General features: G+C 36.6%; 2 protein-coding genes across 3 annotated transcripts in view; one reads left to right on the top strand and one right to left on the bottom strand.

Moving 5' to 3' along the window:
- Nucleotides 1-9605, bottom strand: part of ZBTB49 (zinc finger and BTB domain containing 49) — a 21792-nt gene extending 12187 nt beyond the window's left edge. Inside the window, exons 1-3 of one of the 2 annotated variants that reach the window (XM_040554478.1) lie at nt 9505-9605; nt 8250-8423; nt 4980-6085 (exon numbers count right to left, since the gene is read on the bottom strand). In XM_040554478.1, coding sequence (XP_040410412.1) covers nt 4980-6085; nt 8250-8401 — 1258 coding nt within the window. In that variant the 5' untranslated portion in view covers nt 8402-8423; nt 9505-9605. The other variant, XM_040554479.1, reaches the window with a different exon arrangement.
- LYAR (Ly1 antibody reactive) lies at nt 9566-18725 on the top strand. The gene is made up of 9 exons (XM_040554480.1): nt 9566-9675; nt 10294-10482; nt 11858-11972; nt 13703-13810; nt 14693-14776; nt 15376-15721; nt 15998-16102; nt 16981-17066; nt 17377-18725. The coding sequence occupies exons 2-9, from the start codon at nt 10361-10363 to the stop codon at nt 17509-17511; spliced, it is 1101 nt and encodes a 366-aa protein (XP_040410414.1). The 5' UTR covers nt 9566-9675; nt 10294-10360; the 3' UTR covers nt 17512-18725.

Here is an 18725-nt window from a genome sequence, read left to right as displayed (position 1 = left end):
GTGGTTTTTACAGTTGATAAAAATCTCTACACATCTTCTAGAATTTTCGAAGAAAATAATAATGCTTAAGTAACATTGAATTCAATGACAGTCAGACTTCTATTGATATTTTCATGAGTCTAACTGTACTTTAAAAGCACATCTATAATCTGGCCCACAGATACAAGGAAGCTAAAGAATTAGTGTAAATCCCTGTGCTTTAGATGCAGATGTTTCCAGAGGGAAAAAATAGATTTTACACTTTGTTTCATCTTTGTGATGACTCAAAATCTAAAGATTTTTATTTATTCATTTATTTTAATACCCATTCTCCTGGTTTTACAGAGCACCTCTTGGCCATAGCCTGATTTTCCAGCAGGTATTCTCTACATCAGCACTCTTCATCCTTGTTATGAGTACCACCTGCAATATCCAGGTGTTGAGGTTACATTTTCCATCTCTGCTGCCAAATACAGGTGATGCTGTTTCAGGATCAGGGACCAAATGCAATTACCTTAGATATTAACCACCAAGTCAACATAGTTATATGGCTTCACAGACAGGCAGCACTCTTTCAGTTTATCTGACAACTTAGGACTAAATCTACTTTTTCTAAGTATTGATGAATGGAAAACTTCAATTTCAAGAAAGCTTTTATGCAATTAAAGTTAAAAATTAATAAACCAATAAATCAACTCTAAAGAATACAGAGGTTTGATTTCATTATGTCTCTAAATACTCAAAACACTAAAAGTTCTGGCATTGACAGCACAAATATACATGAAACCAACAGGAAGCCACAACAGTGGCAACTGGGAAGGCTTCTGACAACCACAGAAGCATTGGGGTAATTTGGAATGGAAGACAAAAAACTATAGTGGCAACTTCTGCAGAAATTACCTACACCAAGGATTTACTGTTGACACAAAGATTGTCAATTGAACAGAAATCCACCCTAAAATAACTGGAAGGGGAAGGATGAAATTCAAGACTCAAATTGCTCACAATGATTGTTGTAGGCTGCATGCACTCTCATTAAAACTGTACTCTCTGTTTCAAAGAATTAGGTTTTTTTTTTAACCCCCCAAATATAAAAGATAAAATTAAGAAGTTTTGTTTGTAAAAAAACAATCCAATCAGTTTTTGGAGAACAGTTCTGCACCTGCATAAAACTGCAAACAACCAAGTAGCCTACTGCAAGATGAATTCCAGCAGAAATACTAAATTACTCAGAGTATTGCAGCATCCCTCGGGTTAACATGAGGCTAACTGCTTCCCAGGCTTAATTAGTAAGAGTGCAACTATGATGCTGAAGATGATTCTCCTCTACGTGTCACTGGTGAGACCGTACCTGGAGCCTTTGGAAGAGAAAGCTACCAGGAAATCATACTTCTGTCTATAATCATCTAATGGGAAGGCTGATGGAACCATATTCTTCCTGAAGCTACAAAGAGATGGGACAAGCGGCAACAGACACGAGTTAGATCAGTAGATATAGGAAAAAACTTTTACCCTACGAGGACGGTGAAACATTCAAACTAGTTTCCTGGAGAGGCTGTGGACAATCTCTGTCCTTGTAGATATTACAAAACAACCCAATCTGACTTGACAACCCAAATCTCTGCTTTGAGCAGAAAGTTGGAATAGATGACCTCCAGAGGTTCCTTTCAACCTAAATTATTCTATGATTCTATGACTGTCATTAAATTCCAAAAGGAAAACCTTATCCGAGATCAACACTGATCTTCTCAAATAATAGTGTTGGATTAAAAGCAATAGAGAATTTTTTCTGAACTATAATTATAACAATGCTTAAATGAATATCCAGGAGACTTTAGTTCTAAACCTTTAGACTGCTTTGTATTTTCTATCTTCTGTTGCATCCTTCTTGTTCAACACTGCAAGAAGAAATGATAAAGCACACAGTAGTAGGAACAAAGCAGCAGTATATCAGCTCCAGAGGAGACAGGCATGAAGGCAGCAGTGTTCATCAAGAACAGGACCGAGGAGCAGGACCCACTAATGCATGGAGTGCTGGCAACTTGCTCACGCCAAGCTCAGAATGAAAACGTTGAGGATCAACAGCATGTTACATGACAGTTAACTCTGCTCCTGTTTTTTTCAATCCTGACAATTTTTTTTTTTTAAACGAGATGTTTCCTGAAAATATTTTTAAAAGAATAATTGCTTTTTACTGGGTAGGTGTGAACTGTGTATTTGCTTCCTTTTTTTCCCAGACAGGTTCTGCCACAGAGGCCAATCTAATTAAAACAAATTACAATACTCCATCAAGTCAAAGTCAATCTTATAAGTAAATCTAATAATCTCTATTTAGAGATTCCTTTAAATGGTCATTAGCAATACAATTAAAACAGCTACACAGCTCAATACAATGCCTTGTGTTGAACACATTATGCTTGTACTTCATGTAGACAATTAATCAATGCTACCATATGAACCTGTCAATTCTTTAGTAACCCTAGTGTTCAGGGACAGACAATTTCATATGTGCTTTCTTGACACCTAGGCCACTACAGCACTTATGTTGAAGAAGTTGTCATTTATGGGTTAAAACATGGCTTGCCATTGTGAAAAAACCTTTTTAGTAACTTGCTTCCATTATCTGTTCACTGAAGCCAGATCTGAAGGACGTTCAGTATGCGCTGTAATACTTAAGTGCTTGCTTGCCCTCTTACTCAGTTCTAGAAAAAAAATGTTTTAAAATAAAATTGATCAGATGACAGTTTGTGATATTTAGCTGTGCTTTTTGAAGTGTAATATGGATAGAAATGGCTTTGAGGATATACTTACATTAATACTTAACTAGCAGCGTACTTATTAATGATGCTGATGTGCCCTGTACCTTCAGCTATAGATCCTTCCTATACTAACATTCCACTCACTGTCCACTTCAATTTTCCAAGTATTCTTTTCACACTAGTTGGTATTTAAAAACAAAGTACCGTGACCCCAAAATAACTGGTAAGCAAACACGCATGTTCAGTTATATTCTTTCAACAATTTTTCATCCTTCTTTGATGTGATTATTATTTCTTAAACTTATGTTCTTAAACTTTATCAGTTTAGCACATGTACAGAAGAATGTTAATGCTACATTAAGGGGCATTCATGTTTGGAACTTTTGGAAAACTATGGGAAGAACACAGTGCATTAAAAACAGCATGGAATTCCTGAATATAATATAAACATGGACTAGTACAGAGGACAGCAACAACAAAATCAAGTCTAGGACCACTTTTCTTACATGGTGTGTTGTGTGGAATGTAAAACAACATCTACTAGAGCTCAAGTGAAGTGGAAGCAGGTATAAATACAGGGAGGTCAAAAAAGAAGGAATGAGTAGCAACACAAATAACCTTGCAAAGTTACTGAAACCCTTTTCCTCTTTCCATTTCCTACATTAGTAAGCATTTGCTGGTCACACTGCATCTATAGAAACCAAAATTTTAAAACACTTGTAGCAGCAGTCCTAGTCTGTTTGCTATATGAAGTTTAGTACCCAGTCCACTCCTTTAACCTTTACGTTACAATAAATAATGAGGTTCAAAGTTTACTTTATCTCTTCTAAAGTTATTTCAAATGGTTTACCAGACTCAGGATCATACAATAACTAAGTCTATCACTCAGGCAACAAACTCTTAAAAAAAAGCAAGTAGTCTAATGGGCACCAGATTCATGAAATCCAGATTCCTTCCAGTGATTACAATGTCTAAGGAAGTGCAAATTATAACAGGTTTCTCCTACGTTTATTCTCTACGACAAACTCACATTTTACCAACTTCAGAGTTTCTCCCTCAGTTGGGACTTCTCTAGATGCTCTATCTTCTATCTGACCACCTATTTTCCTGAAATTTATAAGATATTAAAACATACTTGATGATGTCAGTTCAAATTAAAAAATGCAAGGCAAAGAGATTATAAAAGTAAAAGACATGCAACTGTGTCACAGGAGACCAATTAAAACAACAGGATCAGTAATGTGAACATACAGAAACAGTCAAATACAATGAGTGAAAACTTCAGGAATCAATGCAAACTATTCGTATTTTCTGGAAAGATTTTTCTACTACTCACATGGATAAATAAATTCTTAATACGAAGGCTCAATTAACAAAATAAATCAGTGTCTGTTAAGAGGGACATATTTACTATCAAAGGAGCAATACAGGCATCATTTGGAAAATGATATTTATCAGATAAGACTAAGAGAGATGTATTTGTATATTTAATATAGGAAAAAAGAAGGGCAAAAGTATTCAACAGGTAAATCAGGAACAATGCCATCTCAAGAACTTGAGATCAATGGTGTTACTCGACTAAAGGTATTTTAAAAAATACCTTTAAAAAAAACAAACCTAAAGTTGTAGAAATACAGAACACGACGGTTAAATTGAAAAGACAAATTAGTTAATTCAAAATTAGACTGGGTCTTGTTTTTCACTAGAATAAAAAGATACTTAAATCTATGCTAGGTTTAAAAACGGTATCACTTGTAAATATTGAACATAAAGTAAATTTAATGCCATTCACTCTGCAGCCTATTTTTTGCATCAGTCTCTACATGAAAATCATGAAAATTGTTCATACTAGGAGAAAAATATAAACTAATTAAAGAGTACATTTGACAGGTTAAAAAGAAATGACCACCAAGCTCTAATCACTTCTGGTTCACAATGAATATATGATGAGAGAGAACTGTGGTTTTCAAGAATACTTATAATGTTTTCTTCTATCCATTTCCACTTTTTGTTGTTATCTGCCTTGGACTTCTGAACAATCTGACAAACCGACTAGAAACGCCTCTTCTAAGCGCATGTCAAAAATTAAATTTTCATTGAAATATCACACAATGCCCCTCGAAATAAGGCTCTAAAAACTAAAACTATAAATAAAAGCTAAATAAAACTAAATTGGATACAATAAGATAATCTTATTAATTCAAATATTTGGTCTGCAGACCAAGTTACCGATTACTGTACCTGTATGAGACCTTTTATGAAGTTCCAAATTGCTTGGGTGTTTGAAAGCCTTCCCACATAATTCACAAGTATATTGTCTCTGTGACTGAAGAGTCTGCGACTGGCCTTCTTGTTCCAAAGGCCCTTGAGATCTTTCAATTTCAACAGTTTGTTCAAAATTCTCAGAATTCACCAAGTCTTCAGCTTCTTTTTCTTCAGTAACTCTGACATTTGTCATGTCCACAGTACTTTCATTTACAGATTCATTTACCCTTGTTATACTACTGTCATCGCTTTTAGGCTCAGGAGGGTGCTCTGCAGATTTCTGAGATCTCAGAAAATTTAACTTTTTGAGGTGCACTGCCTTTTTCAGCCGCATCTGTTCGGTGGGCTGCAAAAGTGCACTTTCTGCATCTTGATCTGGAGCAGCTTCATTCAAGGACTGAACCAGAAAGTTTGATGGTAAATGATCAGAGGTGTCCAGAATACATTCAGAGTGACTGACAGCACAAGAATTATTCTCTGCTGTGTTTATTTCTGTAGATGTGTTGTAAGAAAAGGATTGTTCTGTCACCCTCTCCTGATTAGAGCAAGCGTTTTGCTTATAGAACTGTTTGCTGTAAAAGTTGCGTAGTTTATAATAGTAACTTGGTTGCTTAAATGGAAGCACTGTGCAGTTGCCATCTAATGAGTCGTGTGACTGTTTCTGTACATCACCTGAGGGTGCATGAAGATTAACAGACTGCGACGCATGAGAATGGTGGTCAGCCAAGACTTTATTAGCTTGCGTGTCAGATGAGCATTCATGTAATAGGTTTGTTCCATAACTGTCACTGGCACAGCTAGTATCCGCACTCAAAGTGTTATGCAGAGAAAATACACTACTACAAGGCATGCTGGCTGTTTGCTCTACAGCTGTAGAAGATTTTAAAAAGGTGTGGCAAATATTCAACACGTTTTGCACTTGAAGACACTGCGCAATGTCCAACATAGCTTGTACATTGTCCTGACTAAGATCCAGATGAGAGGTGTACATGAAGTCCAAGATCTGGCCTATTCCACCTACATTTTTAATGTCCAAATGAAAGACATCATTCTTCTGGCCTGAAGAATTCTGAAAAAGGGTCCTGATAAAATAAGGCAAATATTCAAACACAAAAATAACTTACAAACACTTTTATGAAAATATATATATATATATACACACATACACTTCAAACAGACTGCCTAAGAATCAAAAACTTACACTAGATGGTCTTACCTAGACTGCTGTGTTTTTGCAGATAAACTTCTCAAAACTGCCTGAATATGTCTCATACTATTAGCCCTACACTATTACACTTAAAGTAGAAATCAAAGCAGAAGATCCTTTAAAAATTCTTGCCTGTTTTTTTTTTTTTTTTTTTACTGTGTTGAAAACACACCTTATATTTGCAGTTCCTTATCCAATGTTATTTAAATATTAGGTGCAGTCATGCATTTGTGGACTGTTTGCAAAAGTTGATTGACCCAGAACAATGTTTCCCCTTCCATCATGGCAGTTTGCTAGTAAAAAGGAGAAGGTGGACCTCAAAGTCAGCAAAATTACTCTTTTCTGACAACCAAGCTTGTCCATTAACCATTACCAGTGAACCTTATTAAAAACTGCTTGTTAGTTCTTTTTCAGCAAGTAGACAAGGGTGGTAATAGTAAATAAGAGGGTGGCATTATTTTCAATTCTTTTTGTCATATCACCCTACGAGTATTTTTTACTGGTACTGAATGAGAGCCAAGTAAAAGAAAAATGAAGAGTATAGGTACATGAGCCTAAAACAGTAGCTCAACCAATCCCCGCTGAATCATCATTGTATCCTTATAGTGTCTGAATTCACAAGGCTTCTATTTGACGTAAAGTATTCTCAGCATCAGAGCTGTAGATCTTAATATGCATAACTAATTCTAGACTGACTTGGTACTCTGTCTCAGTCCAGAACTTCATGCTCTTCTATTAAAATCCCCAGTTTCTAACCTGATAATTCCACAGATGATACACACACACACACTTATATGTATGTATATGTGTGTTTATATATATGATGTATATGGGGTCAGGTCATTCCTATGTAGGTAGCCTGCTACACCAGGAAATACCCTGAACTTCAAGATTCCTCTGCTTGGGTTAACTCTCAAATTAGGTTTGTTGAACGCTAGGCATAATACCAATAAGAAGTGAAACTTCAGCAAATTAGAGCCTAGGCTTAAACTTCAGAAAAGCAGTTTCAGCTGCATCCCTGAAACTCGTCCTATCCTCATACTTACACGCTACTCTGAAGGAAGTATCTGCATCCAAATTTTTCATAAATCCGGCTCATACTATCTAAATTAAAACCAGAACTATAATAAGTAGGTCTGGGTTGAGAGTCTAACTGAATTAACCACTTATATCCTATTGATTTTGAGAAGAGTTGACTGCCTAGCTCTCTTTGACTACTTTAAAAATTTAGTCTTTGGGCACAATTCCACTTCATCATCAGGATTACAACACTACTGCAGAAAAAGCTGTCATCTTTTTTTCCCCTGTTCATAATATATGAAATAATTTTCTTCTGTAAGAATCAGTAGTCAAGGTTTTGAGATGTTTCAAGAAGCAAAGTCAAAAAAAAGCCATATCTAACAGCTTACTCGTAAATAAGGTAAACACTAAGTTGGGTGACTCAGCATCCCTTGAAATTTTGGAGGTCAATGGGAGGGTCATAGGAAGAGGAAAGAAACCTGTGACATTGCTTCATGAGCCACCTGTATAAGACACAGACATTGTGTCTCTGATAATGTGTTCTATGTAGAGGTTCAATAGTTACGTATCCACTCAAATTTTATTTCAGACTTTACCAAACAGAAATGGATGATGTGAATTGTTTCATCCGTTATATCCCTTATCTACCTCTGCTCACGTTCAGTACTACGCTCCTTGTAAACAGTTATCTTTTTATACTGAAATACTGATTGCAGGCCTCTGCCAAGAATCCATTATATGAGGCACTGTAAGCAAGTAATGAACAAGAAAATTCCAAACTCAGTGTAGTAGTTAATTACGTAGACCCAGAAAATAAATTAGGATGGCCACAGTTTTTAATTAGATGTAATACATGATACAGATTTATCTCTGGACAAACAGTTTAACTTTTTATCTGCCCCTCTAATAGTTACGTTGTCTAGAACTACCAGAAAAAAAAAAAAGTACCCTTCTCAGAGAAAACCTCACATAACAGCATTTAGTTGACTTTTTTAATAGAAGAATTTTCTACCACATACCTGAAATATTGACTGAAAGCAGCTAATACATTTTTGTGTGCTTTGAAGCAGACACCTTTTACCACCAACATGCAGTCACAGAGAAGACCCTGAATGCGCTGTTCATGTAGCTGCTGGAGAAGATGACAACTATGGCTAGCAACAGTGTCCATGCTAGAAAATCACTTACATTACCTACAATGAAATAAAATGCTAAGATGAATTTTAAATATCAAACTTGCAAAATGAATTTAGAATACGAAGAACATTTTCACAACTCCTTTTAGCTCCCAAAGGAAACAGACTTTAAACAGTCTAGGCAGGTCTAAATTGGACAGTTTAAACTGCCACATGAGCTCTAAACACATTTATCTGTTTAAAGACGAGTGATAGTATTGTTCACCAGTACAAATTAACAATATATACACAAAATGTTGATTTTAATGAAATTTTGCTTATGATAAAAAGCTTCTGCAAAAGTGTGCTAATGGTGCTGCCAATAAACTGAACTCTGTAACCACAGAAAAAGCAATTCACACAACTCTGAGAGTAAGTTTCTAAGGTAAATACATACCAGACCTAAAAACCCAGTAGTATTTGTAGAGGATAACCTCAGTTACTTCATCCTCTAACCTGAACAGGGGGAACTCTGTAGCAGCACTGTTTATATCATACTCCCTGCTGTTGTAACTAGGCCCAATGCCCACAGATCTGATTCATGAGACAAGTTAGTATGGCAATTCTTTGATGTAATAAAATGCATAGTCTCTTAAGAGTCACTTTTTTAACAGGTTGAAGAGAAAACAAGTAACATTATTCCCATACAATACATTTATACTGAATTCTACGCTTCCTTTTTTCGGAAGCGAGATGAAACTCCCTCCCAACACACTTGTAAATATGGAAGGACACCTGCAGGACAGTCTTCTAATTAATAAATGAAGCAGAAAAACCACGTTGATTTAAACTGGAGAAGCGGTTACCCTCATTCTCAATTCTGATGAGCTCCAACATTTTAATTTACTGTTACACTGTGCTTCCTTTTCTCCTGTCACATCAAAGCGGGTTAGTGTATTGGGCTTCTTTTCCCCCTCCTATTTAATCATGTCTTTCAGCAGGCTTTAAAATAAATAAAGCAAACCCGCTTTCCAGCACACCGCCTCAGCTATGCACGTCCCCACCCGAGGGCACCCAGCGCCACCCGCCAGCTTTGAGGTGCAACCTCCAGGCTCCCCTCAGCCCCGAGGGGAAGGAGCCGGCCCTGCCCTACTCTTACCGGCTCCCGCCACCACCCAGCTCCATGCCAGCGCCAGCCCCGGCCTCTTCCGCCGCCGCTCTTTCCGCTTCCTCCCCGGCGGAGGCTCGGAGGAACGGGGCGGAGGGAACCGAGGGCCGCCCCCGGCGCAGGCGCGGAGCGGCCGGAGCGGGAGCGGGGCGGCGGGCGCAGGCACGTGCCGTTGCCCTGAGCGGGTTGACCTGGTGGCCCGGGGAGCCGCGGGGCTGGGGGCTGAGAGGGGGACCCGGGGGGTGGGTGGTACCGGGAATCGTTGCCTGCCAAGCGATCGGTTCGGGGCTGGGACGAAGGCCCGGGGTCGGGGAGAGCTGGTGGGAGAGATATGGTGGGGATATGGGGTGCTGCAGCCAGCCTGGGTTGGGAAAGGTGCTGGTGAAAGCCGAGCTGGGGGACTTAAAGGGAAGAGGTGAACTTCACGAGGAATCGCCGGTGGTCGTAGTCAGAGCTTTTTTTTTTTTTTTTTTTTTTTTTTTTTTTTTTTTTTTTTTTTTTTTTTTTTTTTTTTTGTTAAAGGTGGGCAGCAACGCAGCAACGTTTGGCAGCCGTAAAGTTTGCAGACAGACGAGAAGACCCGGGAAGTTAATGATTTCGCAGTTACTGGTTTCGGGGTTGCTGGTTTCACTTGTGCTCGGGATACCAGACAAAATGAGTTTTTCCCGTTGAACGTTTTGCACGTTCAAAATCAGCCTGCTTTAGATGTTCAGCGATTTTCAACCATCAGAACACTTCTTTCAAGTAACAAAAGCAAGGCCCTCCTTTTTGTCTTTCTAGGGCTGTGCCTGTGTGGGGAGGAGAAGGATCGTGCCCGTTTGAGAGGAGCTGCCGCCTGGTCACCAACATGGTAGTTTTCACGTGCAATTCCTGCGGAGAGTCTGTGAAGAAAGCACAAGTTGAAAAACATGTGAACATCTGCAGAAACTGCCAGTGCCTTTCTTGCATGGATTGTGGCAAGGATTTCTGGTAGGTAAATTCTGGGAGATAGCCTCCTTCACTCTGCAGTGGGTGTCACAAATTTAAAGTTTTTCTGTGGTGTGTTAGAATTAACTTTGGCAATTTCCGGGTAATTCAAATTTATATTTAAAAGTGGGAACATTTATTTCAAACTTAATCATCCAAGTGTGTGAACAAGGGCTTTGGAGGTTTTCCTACACTAGCAGAAAGACGTGCAGCAAAACTCCTTCCACTTGTCCAGAGTGGAAGCGTGAGCAGCTTTTGGCATCTTTCCTGATACTACCTAGACATTGGCGTAAGACCGACAAGAATCATGATTTATGTTGCTGGGAGAGCCATTAGCAGTAGATAAAGCAGGCATGGGTACTGAGAATACACACTCAGATCATTTCTACACACTGGATGCTACTTCTAGGCATTGCTAGAAGTAGTTCTGCTATGCTCATCATTACTTAAATGTTAATTGAAGTATTAAGTTAGACAGCTGAATATTAAAATTTAAATCGTTTGGGGGAAATTACGGATTTCCAAGATACAGTATTGGAAAGTTGCCTAACAACCAAGTGACATTAGAGTGTTTACAGTAAGAAGCTGCTATTCTTAGGCATTGTGATCTGTGACCAAAGGAGAGTTAAACCACATTGTAAACAGAATTGCAGATTTATTTTTTTTGTTACTATTATTTCATCTTTTGATTCACAGCTGTTTTTATTCTGCTACTGCAGAGAGAATGAAATTGTCAGTAACATCCAAAATGCTGAACTTGTCGCTTCTCATAAGCACTTCTGTCTCTTGTCACTTAGACGAAAGCAGTGCTACTATCTGCTTTCAAAATATGAGTATATGAATTTGTCTAAGAAAATAAGATTATTCTCAAATAATGGTTTTTATTTCCAGGTACTTACTTCACTGACAAAAGATTAAGATTTGTTTTAATTGTTCCTTTTTGGGGGCACTTACACATTGATTAGAGCTGCATTACTACATTAGTGTATCCATATTAAGGAATTATTTTTTGCAAGCATTTTTACCCGTTTTATTAATTTTAAAGTGTGTCAATGTGAGTCATAAAACAGATATTTGCTAGAAGCTTTGCGTATTACATGAACAAATGTGTGTAAGACTTATTAATAAATGATCTGAAGACTCAGATCGCATTTTGATGAGAGTCAAATTTCTGCTGAATGCTGTAGCATGACAAAAACATAAGCAGTCATATAAGCATGTACTTAACCATGTTGAGCTTTTCTTGTATGAACATTGACAGTATTGAGGCATAAATGATAGATACTACCTGTTACTTCAGTTTCTTGATTACGTAAGCGTTGCATAGTTTGTAGGACTGAAGCACTTTACAGAACTATAGTTAAAAATCTTTGTTCAGGGGCGATGACTATAAAGACCATGTGAAGTGTGTAAGTGAAGACCAGAAATACGGTGGAAAAGATTTTGAAGCCAAAACCAACAAAGGAGATGTTAAACAACAGGCGTGGATTCAGGTAAGGTTTATATTAAATACTGATATGATAAGTAACTGTTGATGATAATTTTTAAAGACATTAGAGAAGCTCTACTGGATAAAACCAAAGATCTGTTTTTCCCAACATCTGCAACATTCTTTTGGCAATTCCTTGGCAGGTCTATTGCTCATGCAGGTAAGAAATACACCTTGTGTTTGTTTCGAATGTGTCTTCTACTAGTTTTTACAGTTCCACTCTATCCTTGTGAAATGAGGTTACAAGAACTACATAAACTCTTCAAGATATGGATGAACTGTAGACTCTGTCACAATGATGTTTGCTGTTTCCTTCTTTGTTCTTAATGACTTTTGTCCGTTGTTTTGCTTTTTTTTTTTTTTTTTTTTGTTGCTGCTGATCATTGTGCTGACATTTTCATGGAATTGGCAATTTCAACCCCAAGATCTTACTTCTAAGCACCAGTGGTCAACTTAAAACCTGTCATTTTAGATGTGAAGATTGTTTTCCCTAAGCATGCTGTTTTACATGAGTTTGTGTTGAATTTAGTTCACCTTTTTACTACCTAGTCACGCATTCTCATAAGATTTTCCTGGAATTCTTCACAGTCCTCATCCTGAATAGCTTCATATCATCAGGAAAATTTTCCTGCCCTCTTCTCAGATCATTTGTAAATATGTTGAATAGCGGAGCACGTATCACAGGAGACGTCTCCTACAATTTCTGTGCTAATAACCTACCCACTTACAGCTATTAGTTTCCTTTAATGGTTTTAAGAAGGAACTTCCAAACATGTTTTTAAAACACCATTAAATAAAATCAGTTAGTTCATTTTTATCCATGGATTTGTTGACTTCTATCTCATATAGAAGACAATCCAACAGAGTACTAAGTACATTCTGAAGGCATATGAAAAACTGTTAAAGTCAACAGGTTAGTGTCATTGTTGAGATGTAACATCATCAGAATTTCAAAGGCAGTATGATGTGAATGCTGTTGCTATGAAAAATGTCAGTAGTAAGTACCTTCTGCACAGAAAAGAGAGGAATTCTTGACCGGTCCATAAAACCTTTCAGTAAGCAGATTTTCACAAGTAGAGGAAGGCTCTCCAGTGTCCAGTGGCTGCGTCTTTAAATAATGGTAAGCTCAGAGTACAGTGAGCTTTGTGCTGCAGCAGGCAGCGGTCCTGTTCAAGTAACTGCTCCAAGGCCCAAGCCTGGCCCTCTCTGTGCTGTTGTACTGGCACAGGTAGCATAGGAATATGCCCGAACTGCCTGTGGGGATTTATGATTGCTGAAGCTGCAACTGCTGCCAGAGGAAATGCATTTCAAACTGTGGCCTGCTTTTCACAGTTAACTCCAGAAATTAAAATTTTACGAAAAGCGATCAAGCAGTTAACAGTTCCTTTAATCAATGCAGGCCCTTTTCACAGGACTCCGTTGTATGATACAGTTAATTTACTTTAAAATGCTCTTATTATAGGTTGTAACTTTACAGCAGAAAGCATTGGTGAGCAGTCCTGCTTGCCTCTGCTTAGTGCGTAAGTATGAATATTTATACAGGTAACTGATGCTTATTTAATCTTATGATAAATCTAAAGGTTAGTGGTTTTTCTCATGCTTATTGAATGGTTTCAACAGGCTGTACAGTGTGTGTGTGCTTTCTGTCCAATGTGTTTCCAACTTGCATACCTTGCATGCATCATTTGATTGTTACGCTGCTTTGCTGATTTCATTCTGGTTTTCTTCGTTCAGAAAATTCATGAAGTAATGAAGAAGCCAAATGTCAACCCTAAAGTGCGGAACATTTTAGAGCAAATGCGTATCTTTGATAACATTCCAAGAAAAAAAGTAAAATTTCAGGTATGTTTTAAGAGATTTTTAGTAATCCGTGCAGTGAACTTAAAAATAGATTTTCTTAGTGAGTGACACTCTTTTAAGATGATACAAATTGCTTTATTTGAGCATTGGGAAGTGGATGCTGTAATAGCCAAGTTTCAAATAGGATATGTTTGAAACATATTTCTTTTTTCATAAAAGGACTCTATATGCAGTTTTCATTAGTTGTTAAGCCAGAGACTCACAAAGTTTGTCAGACTTGGAGATTAGGCTTGGATGGTTCCATGTATAGGCTTGTTCATTTTTCTAAAAACCTTTTTTTTTTTAATTTTCAATTTCTATTGAATGTCCATGTTCTTAGACACATTTTTAAGGAATTATGATTTCTGTGACTCTGGTTTCTTTGAGATACTCTTTCTTTCAGAATTTTCCTGTTGCTCAGCATTCTGACTTAATCTCCTACAAAGGATGCTTCACTGAATTTTGCTTCACAGACATGGCAGATTCCAAATGTTTTATCAGTATGTTGTATCGGTAAAGAATTACAACTTGGCCTTTTATTTTTTTCCCTTCCACAGCCAAAAGGTTTAGCAGGACATTAACACAATCAGCACTGTTAAAAAGCTTGAGGATAGTCCTTAATATTAACCTCTTCTGGATTACTATTGGTGAGACAACTGAAAGGCATGGCATAGGCTTTAATATGTAGGTACGAAACAAAACAATTTAGCATGGAGTTCTAAGGTATTCATAGAAAGTAAACATCCAACCAGATCTTCATCACAAGAAATAATCAAATTCTTAAATTTAAAAAACCAAGAACTGAATATATGGTAATCAAGAAAAAAATGAGAGATGCACCTTTTAAAGTTATTGCTTGTCTGTTTGTTTTTTTTTCCTGCACAGAATTGGATGAAGAACAGTTTGAGAATTACTGACAGCACTTTGCAAGACCAGGTGTGGGATATTTTTTCTGAAGCAACCAGAGATGTAAGTTAAGTCAGATGTACAACATCAAACAACAGCAATGCAGTCAAAAATGTTTATCTGTATAGCTCTTAAGTTACAGGAGAGACAACTCTTACTACTTTTAGCAAACATATATTAAAAGACTACATGGACACTTCTTTGAGCTGCACGTTGCTTATCACTTGTATTCTGGTAATATGACTAATCGCTAATAGCAGTTTCAGAAAGGTATCTTGGCCTGCTAACTAGTGTTTGCTGACTATTGTTTTAATGTAGGAAGTACCTAATGGTGTGTCTTGCCATATTCATGTTTTCTGGCATTCACATCAACCTTGTGCCCTTAGAAATTGCAATACTGCATTTTAAATGCCTTGAGAATTGAGTATTTAAACATGTATCAAAGTAATAAATACACTATTTACATAATGCAACATATTTTGTAAAACATAGAAGAATAAAATTAAGCAGATCCAAAGATTTTTGTTGCAAGATAACACTTCTCCTGTAATGTTAAGACTGAATTCAGGATATTGGTGGTGTTCATGAATAATGTACTGGATAAAAGTTGCATTATCAAAAAAGCCATGTAAAAATTGTAATAATCTGTCTTTCAACAAAAGGTGTCAGGCAAAAAAGAACATGACAAACCACAACAGAAGGAAGAAGTCCAGTCTGCAGAAAGTGGGGAAAAAACAGTGGCAAAAGAAAATGGAGTTACAGATGATAAAACTGAGCGGAAAAAGAATAAGAGAGAACGAAAAGAAGAGAGACAAAAGAACAACAAGAAGGAGAAAAAAGAATTGAAATTGGAAAACCAGCCTGCAAGCTCAGAAACAAAAAAGAATAAAAAGTCTAAAAAAGGAAAGGAGAGCTTGGAGAATGAATTTGAAATAAATGGAAATGGCCATCAGAATGAAATAGAAGAGGAAACAAATAGAAAGAAACGCAAACGTAAACATGCAGAAGGTATCCATCCTACTTAATATATTATTGTGTTAAAGAGACTTTTGTCAATGCCTTAAAGATCAATAATCTTCAGTAGAATTTTTCAAGTAATTAATGCTACATATACAAAATTTGATTTATTTTAACATGCTGGTTGCAGTCAGTCGTTTTACAAAACGTGAACATCTTAGCCAATCCAATCTTCTTTTACAAGAACAGAAACTGTCTTTAAAGAACTTCTCTTCTAGTTCTATCACTTTTTGTGAATGTTTATTTTCATTCAATTTTAACCTCTAGAGGAACCTCATATCACAAAAAAGAGAATGAAAACTGAAAGCATTTCAGAAGACATGGAAACAGAAAACACCGATGGCAATGAAGAAACTGTGGGAACAGATAAAGGTATTCTTAAAGGGGAAGTTCTAGCAGTTAAAAAACTGTTCTGCAAAAGACCTAGTGCAGAATATAAGTGCAATGCTTCTGCAGCAACCCATGAAGTAAGTTGTGCTTCAGTCATAGCATTCTGTTCCAGAGGAAGTAGTCTGTGCTACATTTTACATCTGAATGCTGAATTCTCATGTTTTGTGCTAGCAACCTTTAGCTACCCTTACTTTCACTGAACAGTGAGGAATTTGGCATATTTGTTTCACCATGTTAGGTTTCTTCCCTGCTGCCACGCACCTTAGCCAATATAGAGGAAAAATGATGGTAGTTTTGTCTCTCTTGTATTTGTGTATCTTTTACATCCCCATTTTTGCTCATTGAATCATAAATTTCAGGTTTATCTGTGTTTGACCTTAGCTTATGCTTAGGTAAGTCAATGCACTTCATTACTGTTTGGGAATGCCTGGACTTGAACATACAGATCGTGTATTTGGAAGGTTACCAATTAACGGCCTCTGAAGTGGGTATTGTGTGAAAGTCTCTATTTGTGTTGTAAGGGTGGGAAGATGGGATCTTCCCAACAGTTCCTGTGTTATGTAACGGTTACTGCTTTATAGCTGGAACACAGAAATTCAGTAAAAGCAACCCTGACCCGAGTTGTTCAAGTAGTATGTTGATTCTTCATGGCTATCCTATTAAAACCTTAAGAAACTGCACATACTGACTTTATGCTTAAGATGCCCTGTTGTAGTAGGGTCAGTAAGGTAACAGTGAACTGTGATGGTAGCTAGAATGGTTCTAGAAGTAGTAGGTTGAAGGCTGGTTCCTACTAAAGAAGACTTGGAAATACCTAATTTTACTTACAGTGTTATATAAATTACTTAATTATTCTCTAGGTAAATTCAACTGGAAAGGAACCATCAAAGCTGTTCTGAAACAGGCTCCAGATAATGAAATTTCAATTAAAAAACTACGAAAAAAGGTATAGTAGAACACCTTTTTTGTTCTTAAATTTAGTTTGGTCTTGAGATTTTTTTAACTTGAAAAATATTTTTTTTTCATATATGCAAATATGTTTGACAGTATTTAACAGAACATCAATTGACAGAATGTCAGCTGGACATGTTCTTTAGAGCTTACTAGAATAGAGGGGAAATTCAGTGCAGGAAATTCTGCAAAGGAACAATAATGTGATAGATTCCATGGTACTTTTAATACATTAACATCAATATATTTTTGTTCTAAGTGGATCATCTTTACTAACTGAAAACTCTTCCTCTTTCTTTGTGCAGGTTATAGCTCAGTATTATGCAGTAGCTGGTGAGCATCACAAATCAGAAGAGGATATTCTAGTCATATTTAATAAGAAAGTGAATAACAATCCCAAATTCAAAGTTTTAAAGGACAAAGTGAAACTCCTGAAGTAAGAGTTTTCATACTTTCCATAACATTTGCATTTTAGACTTAGAGACTGAGTCAAATGCTCCTGACAAGTGAACAAACATCATGCATAGGTCTCAGTTTAAATGGTTTGTATATATGAGAGCAGAATTTAAGACTGGATTCCTCTTCTTTTTCTAAATTTATCACGAAACATTTGGGAAGTACTGCATATCTCTTTTCAGATATTTTATTTTTTGATTTTTATGGAAAAGTATATTTTTTTTGTACAAGTTTTAAAAGGCATTGAAAATAGTTGTTGCCTAACTATATTGAAATTCTTCCAGTAATGGACGTAATTTATAGGCATGAATGTTTTTCAGGACTTGGATTGTGTGACTTTTTATAGAAACTATTGTAAGAGCAAACTTTCATATTTCTCACTACGGAATACATGTTTTGTCGTGGTACAGTTTGAAATGGTATGACTGCTAGCCCCTTTGTGCACTACAGCTTATATACACAGGCTTTCATCGCCAGTTAATTTTGTGTTGTAAAATGCATAATTACAGTGTCCGTCAAGTTTGTGTATATAATGTTGCACGTTCAGTGAAAATCTGAAGACTGTTACCTGTACATGCATAGCTACTTAATGTTTTAACGAGTAATGCAACCAACTTTGCTGTAAGTGGTGTCACATGACCTAAAATAAATGACTTTAAAACACCACCTTAAATAAAATAAATATTGCAGTTTACAATTATACAAAGACTGTGCATGAAATCCATAAAGTATACATAATTTGTTATGTTGCAGTCACTGAAAGAATTTTAAAAGGCAAGAAATCTTACAAGAGAGTTACGTGGGGAAAGTTACTTGTTTATAGGGTCTATATGTTATAAACATATACAAATTTATAAGTTTATAGGGTTTTAATCATATGCAAAATAATTCCAGACACGGAATATCCTACCATGAAGTAATCTCTTGAGAATAGTAGTGGAAAGCTAGTGAAAATTTCTTGCAGTAGGTGGTAATGGTGTTCTGGAAAATTACGTAGTGATTTCAGGAAGCTATGCAGGTGTACATTTATAAAATTCATAACTAAAATATCAGAATTTATAGTAATACTGAATATATTAAAAGCATGAAAACTTTAACTGTCTGATACTTTGGGTCCAGTTTTTCTGAGTATATATTTGTCTTGTTTATAAGAAAACTTGAAATAAAAATGCCTAATAAGTTTATAAGGTCTCTTCAC

Source organism: Cygnus olor, chromosome 4, assembly GCF_009769625.2.
Source record: "Cygnus olor isolate bCygOlo1 chromosome 4, bCygOlo1.pri.v2, whole genome shotgun sequence".
NCBI classification, from domain to species: domain Eukaryota; kingdom Metazoa; phylum Chordata; class Aves; order Anseriformes; family Anatidae; genus Cygnus; species Cygnus olor.
This window is presented reverse-complemented; position numbering and strand designations above follow the sequence as displayed.